The sequence below is a fragment of the Acipenser ruthenus genome, chromosome 22 (genome assembly GCF_902713425.1).
Source record: "Acipenser ruthenus chromosome 22, fAciRut3.2 maternal haplotype, whole genome shotgun sequence".
Taxonomy (NCBI): domain Eukaryota; kingdom Metazoa; phylum Chordata; class Actinopteri; order Acipenseriformes; family Acipenseridae; genus Acipenser; species Acipenser ruthenus.
The window spans coordinates 5,645,370-5,657,252 of record NC_081210.1 but is presented as its reverse complement, the minus strand read 5'-3'; the positions used below and the strand labels follow the sequence as shown (position 1 = coordinate 5,657,252).

The window sequence follows — 11,883 nt, the reverse complement described above, 5'->3', positions numbered from 1 at the left end:
GTCCATATTGTGACATATTTTCGACAAGCAAACAAAACAGGACACAGTCGATATTGAAGAATAAACTGTTTTATTTATCAAAGCTCCAACGACTGAAAATAAATGTATTTATGAATGAGGCTTGCACCAGAGTTCTTGAAAAGCACGGACACAATGTTGTTGTGGTTGTCCCATTCTTGTCGCTGGCATGGAGTTCGATGGCTGGTGTTTAGTGGTACTTGCTGCTGAGAGCGGCGGTTACAACAGCCAGCAGCTTCTGCCAAGTAGCCTGGACAGCGGGAGTGAAGGCGGCACCGAACTGTCCAGCCAGGACGATGATCAGGGCCTCACCCAGAAGCTGCAAAACAAAAGTATATTCGAGTACATTATATATATATATATATATATATATATATATATATATATATATATATATATATATATATATATATATATATATATATATATATATATAGTGGGAACTGTTTACAGTGTATTGTAACTCGTAAGACTATGGATTTAATAACGCACCCTGAAGTTCTCGGGGTCGACGTGGAGTTTCTCAGAGTGGAGCTCGCTCAGCTTGGCATAAGTCGCTTTCACGTTGTCCAAGTTCTTGATAGCGTCACCGAGAGCCACAACGACCCTCTTGCCGTGAGCGCGGACCTTGGGGTTACCAGCAATGGCGGAGGGTTTGGACAGGTTGCCGAATGTGCTGAAGTACCTCTGTGTCCAGGGATACACAACCAGCACCCTAGAAAAGACAAGAAAAAGGGAAATATCTGCAGCTTTCATTGTTTTTTGTCCAGCGTTAAAACAAACAAAAAAAAACCCGATACATTTGTAATATATATATATATATATAAATGGTATATTTAAGTCTGAAGCACAGCAGGAAAAAAGCTAAGGCTTTTAAATACATTAATTATTTAAAAGGTGTAATTAAACAACAATATATATAGTAGTAACACTGAAAGCGTAGTATGCACAATACAAATAAATCGGAATACCTTGTCAGGGCCTGGTGGCCAGCTTCCTCGGCGTCAATCTTGCCCCAGAAGGTTTTGATTATGTCACGCTCTTCATCGGTCCAGTGCACCATTTTGACTAACTGGCTAGTTTGTTAGTTGGTTAATGGCTGAGGATTCAAGCTATAGAAAGCAAGTCTTCAGTACCTACCTACTCTGCTGTGGGGTTTATAAACACAAGCTGGCAGCTCCACCCATGAACAACAACCAATAAGCACAGAAATTGGCCTCTTTTGTGACCCACTGGGGTGGGAAAAAAGTGATATGTCACCGTCAAAGTTAAAACTATAACACGTTTAAAACGTATGATTTGAACGTGTTCATCAACTTTATTATTTGCTTTTCTTTGTTATTTATTTATTTTACAAGCATAGCATGTTATTTATGTGTACACCTACAATAAGTTAGGCCAACTCCTTGGCTTAAATGTAATCGATTTGGTCTTTATATACTATCAGAACAAATTTCGATCTGTTCTCTATTTAATGCAATCTAGGGCTTTTTTTCTGCCTGTTTAGTCACTGATTGCTCAGGTATAGGCTCGTGTGCTCGTACTGTCAAAAATATAAAACTAACACAATTTATGTTTTATAAATCATTGGTGCGCTTGGCACTATTTTAATTTGAATATTTTCCAGCTCTAAAGGAAATAATTGTCAGGCAAGGGCGCGTTCCCTCTGTCATGACATAACCTGCTTCATGCCAATAATGAAATCGAAGTAGCTTCTCCGTTAAGTGGGATTATATTTTTGTATTGTAAGCAATCCATTAATTATACTTTACTCATTCCTAAATATAAAACAGTTCATCAATGTATTCTCAAATTTAAGCATGTAGTTCATATAAATCAAATTTTAAAAAATTGAACACAAATCCTATGCAACAGATTATAAAAACAATTTAATATTTCTATACTTTACACCGAATTAATACATTTGTGCTATTGTGTACGTGTATAGTCTAAGAAATAAACGCTAAAATGGGCTCAGGAATTGTTCCATAAGATTGAATTTTATGACAAAACTTCTGTTTTCTAAATTTAAAGCAGTTTTTTGAGTGTATACAAAATACTTTAGTAGAAGGCTTTATTTTAAATTCCTGGAATTAATCCATTAGTGGATTTTCTTGTGTCACAGAAAAACAATAAGAGACGATTATTATTAATATACCTGCTTATTCACAATTAAGACCCTAATAGCTGCTTCATTTTTTGTATAAAAAAAAATAAATAAATGAACATACCACAAACAAAATGGCAACAAAAAAACACAAATGATTATCCTATGTGACAAATATAGTTGATTATTTAATCGTCAGGGAATGTGATTAGGCTTATTTAAAATTCGACAGCTTCATAAATTGATTCGATTCAGCATTAGTATATGTGCCCATGGTGTGAGGTGTACGTTGCCAGTAGGTTAAGTAGTTCTGCTAGATCCTTGCAATTAGGCTTTTGCTCATCTGTAAAATGTTTTATGATTGAAAGTTCAGTTTTTGGGTCAGATCGTTTGGCTGGTCCGGTGTAGACTGATAGGTGGTAGAAGAAAAGGCCCCATTTCCTCGTGCTGATTGAAAGATATAGATGGAGACAAACCCACTCCCAGGGCGAGGACATCTGTCCAGCGCAGGATCTGCGTGATCACGTGGCAAACAGATGCCGGGCCTTGATCAGTGAAGCTCGGGGAGGCACAATGTTAGATCAACAAAACACAATCGCATAAAAATGTTCAATTAAGATTCAGAACAACACTATTTTTTTTAAAGAAAAAAAACCCCACCTGCTTTATGTGTTCTTGATGGTATAAACACTATTAATTTTATTTATTTATTACAAGCTAAATGCCATTAAAACATAGCTTTGGCATAATGTATTTTCCATATGCATTAATAAAAGCACGGTTAATCACAACAACACTGCAACATGTGTTTTAAACAGATTCATTCTTCATTGGACACATTTTTGCATGTACTGCAGAGCGTTGGCATGGAGACAGCATCGAGCTGGATATGTGCCCAATGTATTAAACTGCAGCCAAATCAGACATCTTTTAACAGTTCAGTAAAGGGGCAGAGGGTAGTTATGCCAAACGTGTTCGTATTTTTCGAATTGTGTAACAGACTCGAATGTCTATATGCAAGTCTCTGAGTATTCCAGAAGAACCAGATCATATCCATTAACCTGATCCCTTCAGCATTCTGCCCTTAGGCTATGTAAGAAACATAGCGGTTTCTCTAAGGCCTAGAACGTGTGGTATTTTTTTTCTCCAATAGGGGCAGTGTTGCAAGGGAATTCCCATGAGCATAGAAGCGATTCTATGCTGACGCCACGCGTTTTAAACGCAACTTTAAGTTTAATTTAAAAAAACAGGAGAATATACTTCAGTAGCACAAAACACGTGTTGCTACACTGTAAAGTGAAGAAAAAAGGTAAATGTGTGAATAATCGGTTGCATACGTATGTTTTGTTCTTAATGGTGGCACGGTGCTAATTTGATAGCGGGTGAAGCTAGACCCCAGCTTCAATCTAGGGAGCGCTATATCCCTGCACATGTGAAAGTGCTGTGTTCTCTGAACTACTTAATTCCTTTCAGACCACAGTTGGATTGTCTGGAAGGAGAGGCCAATCCTTTTCCAGAGGCACATTTCTGGACGTCATACTGAAAAGGACAGGCCAATACATATCATTTCCTAAGGATACTAGCATAACTGATGTTGGCTGAGGCTTTTCCAAACAACTCCGTTTCATGCTGAGTGACCTCAGCCGTAAGGACTGTCAGCTCCTTCTCAGAAAACGTTTTTTCTCTTTTCTGTGCGCCAAGAGGACTTTGCTGCCATTCCTCTGACATACATTTTTTCTGGTTTGTATTTTCGTGCTCCACAAATGTCCTACCGCGCCTACTGCTCTCTGTACTCCTAACTCCGTCACCGCTAGGCTGCAAGAGCGGCTCATTGAGACCCTCATTATCATGATTGCAGCTCATTATTTGTGCGTGTTGAGTCATTTGCATTGCTCTTAAGCTTACATGGGGCGTAGTGAAAAATAATTGCCTGGCCGCAATGGAATTCAGATTTTGCATCCGCAATTATTTGCACTGCCTATACTTACATCTACCCCTAGTATTAGAGAGAAATGAAATAGGCTACTACTCAAGGTAAATAACAATGAAGATGGAGTGTGAAGAATGGCGATTTGTCAATAACAGTGGGAGGACGGCGTCCACCCTTCCAATAACGAAATGCGGAAGCTTTATTTGAATTTCAAATGAGTTTTGAAACAGACCAAATCCACCCTTAAAGTGCTTATTAAAATGATTATCCAAGTATTCTCAGAAATCCGATATGATCATTTACAAATAAAGGCATGAATAAAAAAAAAATACTCTGGACTTCTGTTTGACTGCACTGAAAATCCCACGGCGATGTAATGAACAAGGTTACTCCTTGTGGTGGAATGCAGAAGGCGAAACGTGCGCTCTGATTGGCTGAAAGATGCTGAGCAATTGATCATTTTACATATGTATTTCCTTTTTATTCATTTTGTAGATGCATATTTTGTGTTTTTGGTGTTGTTGCTTTGACAGATCCAACAGATCTTATGTTTGCTGTTAAGCAAAAAATAACATGGTTTATCTATAAAAAAAATATTCTCACACAGGTTATATATAGTGATCTCTCTCTCTCTCTCTCTCTCTCTCTCTCTATATATATATATATACACACACACACACACACACACACACACACACACACACACACAACGCAAGTGAGAATAAATGGTCATAGATAAACCATGTTAACTGTGCTTAAATGGTAAAGATATCTGGTTTTAATGTTTTGGTGTAAGTAGCCAAAATGGTCATATTCATTTTGAATCCTTTCATATATACTGGCTAAGGCAATTCAATAACTTAAAAATAAACAATATTTAAAATCAGTGAGACAGATACAGATATCGATGAATAATAACTGTTTTTATTGAAGCACCAATGCAGCATTTAAATACTATCTAACACCACACAGACATTATAACAATATTTTATTGACAAGTCATTACTGATCTGTTTCATTTTTTTAAAAGCCTGTGACTGACAGAAATAGTAATAATACTGTAATAATGAAAAGGAAACAGTAGTTGGCGATGTCAGATAAGATCTCAGTGCTGGCGCGGGCAGCTAGAACCGGGATCCTCCGGTAGAGGGCGCTCAGTAGTACTGTTTGCTGAGGGCGGCGGTGACAACAGCCATTAGCTTCTGCCAGGCAGCTTGGATGTCAGGGGTGAAGGCGGCGCCGAACTGGGCAGCCAGGCTGATGATCAGCGTTTCCCCCAGGAGCTACAACAAAAGCAAATAATTTACATTACATTTAACTTACGTTATATTAAATTAATTGCAAACAGAGTTGCACAATATTTAGGCCCACTGCTGTATTTATAAAGTTACAAACCTGGGAGTGTCTCAATTTCAGTAAACCTTTTGATTGCATTTCAATTTTATAACAGGCTCGAATTTTTTCCTTAACTTTCCTTCGCTTAAGTGGGTACACAAAAGTGCGTTTCTCATACACGTAGGCCTACCCTGAAGTTCTCGGGGTCGACGTGGAGTTTCTCAGAGTGGAGCTCGCTCAGCTTGGCATAAGTCGCTTTCACGTTGTCCAAGTTCTTGATAGCGTCACCGAGAGCCACAACGACCCTCTTGCCGTGAGCGCGGACCATGTGGTTACCAGCAATGGCGGTGGCGTTGGAGACGTTACCGAATGTGCTGAAGTACCTCTGTGTCCAGGGATACACAACCAGCACCCTAGAAACACAAGTTGAATTTGGGGTAACTTTAAAAGTCATTATAAAGAGAATTGAACACATCAGCAAACAACACAATACGACATATCTAATACATAAAGTAAATACATAACAATATAGACTGTTCAGCTGTATACGATTATGGGTGCTTTTTTGACACCATTAAGCAGTTTTAACATTAAATAAAGAAAAGCATATGCACAAATTAGCAGGACAAGTTTTAGTTCCCTATACAACGAATCTTTCTTTCTTTATGAAATTAAAAAAGACAGTGTTTACCGGGTCAGGGCCTGGTGTCCCGCCTCCTCAACGTTGACCTCGGCCCAGATTGAAGTGATGGCCTGACGCTCTTCATCGGTCCAGTGCACCATTGTCAATGTTTGATTGGTTGGTTGATCGTTTGGTAGCTGAGGTAGCAAGCCAAAGATGCTGGTATCCATCACTTCGGCCATTCCCATATATAAGTACAAAGTGGTAAGCTCCACCCCTGGATGTTTACCCCTTAGCAGCCAATCAGAATTAACGTAGCAAATACGGAAAGCGTCTGATTTGTAGAGTGCTAAATGTAAGAACACAAATAAGCAATTTTCATTTTCTATGTCAACATAGTTTTCTTTTGCAAACTACTCCATAACACGTTTATAGTACTGTTTCACACATAGATATATACATGTAGTAGACACTTTATACAAACTATAGTGTCTAGCTCTTTGAATGAAATGTATTATTATTATTATTATTATTATTATTATTATTATTATTAGTAGTAGTAGTAGTAGTAGTAGTAGTAGTAGTAGTAGTAGTAGTAGTAGTAGTAGTAGTAGTAGCAATAATAAAGTTAGCTTATATTATTCAGTAGCTTGACACTTGGCAGAATTTTCTGCTTTCACAGAATGGTGTGCAAACTAACTATTCTCTTATATTGTGCTAAATGCATTTATTTCCTACTTACAAAAGCGTAATCGTAGCTACTCAGAATTACAGTATATAATTCATGGTCTTTATAAGCCTTATTTCAGTCTGTCAACTGCATACTTTGTCACCTATTAGCTGCAGATAAATAAATATCTAAAAACAAACCAAAACGTTTCCATTTGACAGAGCAAAAGTTCAGACAAAGATGTGTGCTATACATATGTAAATAAATGCGATGTTTTGTTCGATTGGGTATGTTTACTTGTTATTAATTCAATGTTATTACAAATATATTATTTCGTATTGTTTCGATATGAATGTCAATAACCTAAATGGAACATTTAATTTTCTTTGCTGGCCCTTTTGTAAATGCAGACTGCTATATTACTGAGAATTATAACTAGGGCAAGGCTAAACATAATCACCATTCGTAATTCGAAGAATGAAGGGATGTCGACACTGACGTCAAAAATGTTTGCACATTTCCAAGTTACAAAACGTTCACTTTTGCGTCATCGTATTGTAGTTTAAAATAGACTCGATTTCGTTTTAGGAGATTTGGTAATTAAATGGTTACTAGAAATACATGTTATTGAGAAGATAACGGAATTGCTCAAACTAATATCAAACTGCAAAATATTCACATCCTCGTATGCCGCTACTGATAATAATTCTTTCTTTCTTTCTTTCTTTCTTTCTTTCTTTCTTTCTTTCATTTGCTCTTTGCTCATGTATATGCATTAATATATAGCTATATGGTAGCCGATGCATAAATAGTAAAGTGTACATTTTAAGTGTTTTTAAATTAAGGGGTAAATGTAATGCATATCCAAGGATAGTCTACTAACAGTAAAACTAAAAATATTCAGACCAAAGTTTCAATACCTATAGTTTTATTTATTATTGTTTGGATTCTGGATTAAGTGTTAGTTCTTGTATTAATATTCTTTGTGTGAATTGTAATTAAACAATTATTCAATTCAGTTTATATATATAGGCCTATATTTATATTTTTTCTTCAGAATCTTAACATCTTAACATTAGGAGTTGAGTGAAATAAAGAATTATACGTGAAACCATTCAATTATACTTGCATGCTTTAATATGAATAGAAAAATAAACATTTAGTAAACATGTGCTTCTTTTCATAATGATTAAAAAAAAAACATTGCAGGGAAATTATATCAGATAACAGTACAATCCACTTACTATCTGCATCGAACTTTGAAGAAGTCATTTCCCCTTTCTGGCACCAACTGATATATGCGTTAGTACAAAGTGACCCCTGCAGCTCAGATGCTGATTGGATGATAAGGGTAACCCCGATAAAGGTGTGGCACTGGACCACGGCAGATGTCCAGCTGTTTCCTTTTCGACGTGACTCTACATTTTTTGTTTTCAAATATAGTTTAAACCTATCAAAAGAATGAGATAAACGATAGGAGAAACTGGTCTAAATTGAATCATTATCGCCGCTTTTCAATATATTTATAACAATTGCGTTACTCTCCTTTCAGTGTGAATGGTGGACGAAACAATCCTCGTAATGTCATTGGTAACTCAACATAATAACACCTGCCCGCAATGAATACTGGAGTAACACACGTGGTCAATATAACAAGCCCTAAAGTAATCCTTTACTCGTACGATTTCACTTTATCAAGTAAAATAGCCTATTATTGATTATTATTCCCGTTTCCTCGTTCCCTTGTTCAAAATAAATATACATTTTTAATCAAAGTCACCCCATTTTATGTTACAGGCAGGCGGTTGGGGCTAGCAACCAGCGCAATTGCCCAGGGCCCCATTAGGCTAAGTTAGGTCATATCTACAGAGTAACCCCAATTTAACTCAAAACTCCATAACAGTATCGCATATGTCATCTTAAAGTGGGATAGACTAGTTCATGACACTGATTAATTGTAACCCAATTGTAAATATAACATGGTGTAATTAACTTTTAACAGTAACAATCATTTGGCTTACTGGTCTTTTAGTTCTCATTCTGAATTTGTAAAGTCATTTGTTTATTTCTTATGGGAAAGTCATTTCCCAAGCGTCTATAGCTGTCACATTTTGCTATTGGTAGCAAATCCTGATGGGGAGGCATATTGTAAAGGTACACCAGCTCTGTATAAAGGCACCCTCAAATACATGAAATACTGTGAAATAGTTAACATTTATAACACCCCCTGGCTGCCTTTTCATGCAGACCCCACGCTCTACTCCCCACGCTGTAATAAAGATGGTTCCTGCGCGTTCCCTATAGAATCACATGGCTCTTCCGAGCTTTAGTTGTGTGTACGATTCTTAGAAATAAAGGGTTTCATCTGAAACCAATGGGTTCTAATTAGTTTCATTTTTCATATATGGCACCTCAAAGTAAGAGTTCCAAAGATAAAGCATCCAATTTGGAAATCCTGGCTCAAATTGTCCTAATAGTCTCCTCTCATTCGCAAATGTTGATATGTTCCAACTGAGCATCTTTGGGAAGTTTCTTAGGGATGGAATAGATAATATCTATAATTTCAGAAAATAAAAACTCTTATCAATGGGTGATTTTATCAATTACCTTTCCACCAAATGGAACTGAAACTAAGCGATAACTAACTAACTAACTAACTAACTAACAAACAAACAAACAAACAATCAAAATAATAAATAAATAAATAAATAAATAAATACATCTGCATCTACACCCATTCAGGAACTATCATAAGTAAACAGAAATGTTGATAATAATAATAATAATAATAATAATAATAATAATAATAATAATAATAATAATAATAATAATAATAATAATAAATGCAGCGTATTATGTTGTGTAAATATTATCAATAATGTTCAAAAGTATCTGGTTATTATAGCAACGCACAATTGTCTTTAAACTCGATTGGTGCAACACAAAACCAGAAATATTGGTTTATAGTGGTAAATACTAATGATCAGGTTTAATTAACATTCATTAACCTATAAATCAAGTGGTTCACGAGGATACATTAGTATTCATCAGACAACGGTGTCAAAGCCTTGGAAAATGCAAATCACGTCCTTCAGAAGAAAACCACCCAGGAACGCCCCCTGGTGTTTGAATGGAAATTAACACAAGTCGCTGACCAAGGTGCTGAATTTCAGGTGAACACGTGGGTTTGTAATGTTTATGCAAGTGCCTGTTCAAAAGCCTGTATTAATACAGGAAAAAACATTCTTGTAAGTTTAGTGATACTGTTTAGAAAGAACACTCGTTTTTGTAAATTCACTGAAATATCATGTTTAAAATTTTTTTAGTTTTTATTGTTTAGTACTATTAATCAAAAGAAATTAGAAACAGTAATCAGTAGTTTTCGAGTTGGTTACAACCCAGTTACAGAAAAGGTTTGAGTTATGGGTGACGATCATTTAACTTGGGTTGTCGCTGTTTAACGTGTATATTTTTGTAAATCAGCAGCCGATTATTTCAATAGCTCGTGAAACACAAATAACGTATGATGCAGTCTTTGCATTTCTAAGGTTTAGGGTGCTCCTCTTGGCAAATCTAATAGTACCTGTGACCTAATATGGCTTCCATATTGGGATCAAGCGACTTTTCTGATTCCGGATCATAAAGACCAAGCACTTTTGAGATATTAGCGTCATGTTAGGTGCATATCGTTATTCCATCATTCTCAAACTGATATTGTATTCATTATTTTCGCACAAATCAGCAAGAGACGGTCGGTGGATTTTTGTTTATTTTGACCCACTTCAATAAACGAGCTGGGGAATGCATTTTAAACATCTACAGCAGAGTGCGACTTTATTGGAACACCCGCTCGCCTCTGTTGTTTTGGTTTGTTGCCACGGTGCTGGAGCTAAAAGGACAAAAGAAACAAAAAAGACACGTGTGCAGCACACCACGTTTCGCTGAGGTTATGCTCTGCTTATACTTCTAGTTCGTGAGATGTTTGGTCAAAAATAAAAGAATACATCCTGAACTTCATCAGCTTGGCGATTGAAAGCAAGTATGACCCACATATTTGTCTTTCTGACGTGCATCTTACATTCTGGTCTACGGCGTCATCTTGACATGGCTCCCTCTGCTTCTGTTCCTTTCAGTGTTAGTCTTTCGGTTCCTGCCTCAAATTCCAGGAGTCTGGGATTTATTTTCGATCTTGCTTTGACTTTTGATGACCATTTACATTCAATTACTAAGATGCCTTGTTGGCACCTGAAAAATATAGTTGGGTTGAGTCCTGTGCTGTCTCAGGCTGACACTGGGACACTGATTTACTCTTGTGTAACCTCTACGGTTGATTACTGTAATTCTTTATTTGCTGGTCTCCCTGATGCCTTATTGAACAGGTTGCAACTAATACAAAATGCCGCAACAACAACACCTACACACACTAAGTATATTTGCCTTATCCTCCCAGTTCTAATGTCCCTATAGCTTCCCCCGGAGCAGCACATTGCAACACTGTTTCTACGTTACAAGGCTATTCAGGTGATTGCATTGCCTATTTGTGTGAGGTATTACTTATTCACTATAAACCGGCTCGTTTGAGATCGGCAAATGATGGCGTCTTGGTAATAACAGATGGAAAACCTATGGTGGATAGCTTGTAGTTTTTGAGCTCCTTCACTTTGGAGCTTGCTTGCAAATTATATCTGGAATGCTTTTAAATGTATTTTTAAATCTAAGATCAATACATATCTCTTTGATTTGACTTTTCACTAGCGAGTGGTTTGAAGCTCTTTTGGCTTGCTGTTTATTTTTGTAAAGCGCCCTGGGATGATTTCACACGAGTGGCGGTGTATAATGAAATTGGTATGGTATTTGTGAAATGTTAAAATATGAACGGCCCAATGGCACTTATTTAATCCCTTCCACTTTACCACATGGGGTCTCAAGTTACTACTTTTAACTAATCCTCCAGTATTCCTTTTAAGAGTTGGAGTTGTACGAGACTGGAGACTAATTTAAATAACCATGTAGCTGGTGGGAAGCAAGTCTATGCAATTAAAAGAGCTAATGTAAGGCAATATTAATTTGGCTTTAATTAAAATGCCCGACATATAACTCAAACCCCAAAAACATAACATTTCCCCATTTTAGAGTGGTATTTACTAATTTATGTAAACGGTATAGTCCACCAAGTGATATTAAATAACCAACAACAAGGA

General features: G+C 36.7%; 2 protein-coding genes across 2 annotated transcripts; both read right to left on the bottom strand.

The window, feature by feature from the left end:
* Positions 1 to 53: 53 nt before the first annotated feature.
* On the bottom strand, positions 54 to 1,163 carry LOC117431475 (hemoglobin subunit epsilon-like). The gene is made up of 3 exons (XM_034052410.3): positions 990 to 1,163; positions 511 to 733; positions 54 to 337 (listed from the first exon to the last, which is right to left on the bottom strand). Exons 1-3 carry the CDS (start codon positions 1,079 to 1,081, stop codon positions 209 to 211), a joined length of 444 nt encoding a protein of 147 aa, XP_033908301.2. The 5' UTR covers positions 1,082 to 1,163; the 3' UTR covers positions 54 to 208.
* Positions 1,164 to 4,959: 3,796 nt separating this feature from the next.
* Positions 4,960 to 6,271, bottom strand: LOC117431474 (hemoglobin subunit beta-like). Its single transcript, XM_034052409.3, has 3 exons — positions 6,082 to 6,271; positions 5,581 to 5,803; positions 4,960 to 5,338 (listed from the first exon to the last, which is right to left on the bottom strand). The coding sequence occupies exons 1-3, from the start codon at positions 6,258 to 6,260 to the stop codon at positions 5,210 to 5,212; spliced, it is 531 nt and encodes a 176-aa protein (XP_033908300.2). The 5' UTR covers positions 6,261 to 6,271; the 3' UTR covers positions 4,960 to 5,209.
* Positions 6,272 to 11,883: the final 5,612 nt, after the last annotated feature.

Bases quoted from the DNA above. Each gene is read 5' to 3' on its own strand.
- LOC117431475 (XM_034052410.3), bottom strand. From the start codon at position 1,081: ATGGTGCACTGGACCGATGAAGAGCGTGACATAATCAAAACCTTCTGG. The intron at 734-989 runs GTATTCCGATTT...TGTCTTTTCTAG, and splicing joins GGCCACCAGGCCCTGACAAG to GGTGCTGGTTGTGTATCCCT. The intron at 338-510 runs GTGCGTTATTAA...TTTGTTTTGCAG, and splicing joins TCGACCCCGAGAACTTCAGG to CTTCTGGGTGAGGCCCTGAT.
- LOC117431474 (XM_034052409.3), bottom strand. From the start codon at position 6,260: ATGGGAATGGCCGAAGTGATGGATACCAGCATCTTTGGCTTGCTACCT. The intron at 5,804-6,081 runs GTAAACACTGTC...TTGTGTTTCTAG, and splicing joins GGACACCAGGCCCTGACCCG to GGTGCTGGTTGTGTATCCCT. The intron at 5,339-5,580 runs GTAGGCCTACGT...CTTTTGTTGTAG, and splicing joins TCGACCCCGAGAACTTCAGG to CTCCTGGGGGAAACGCTGAT.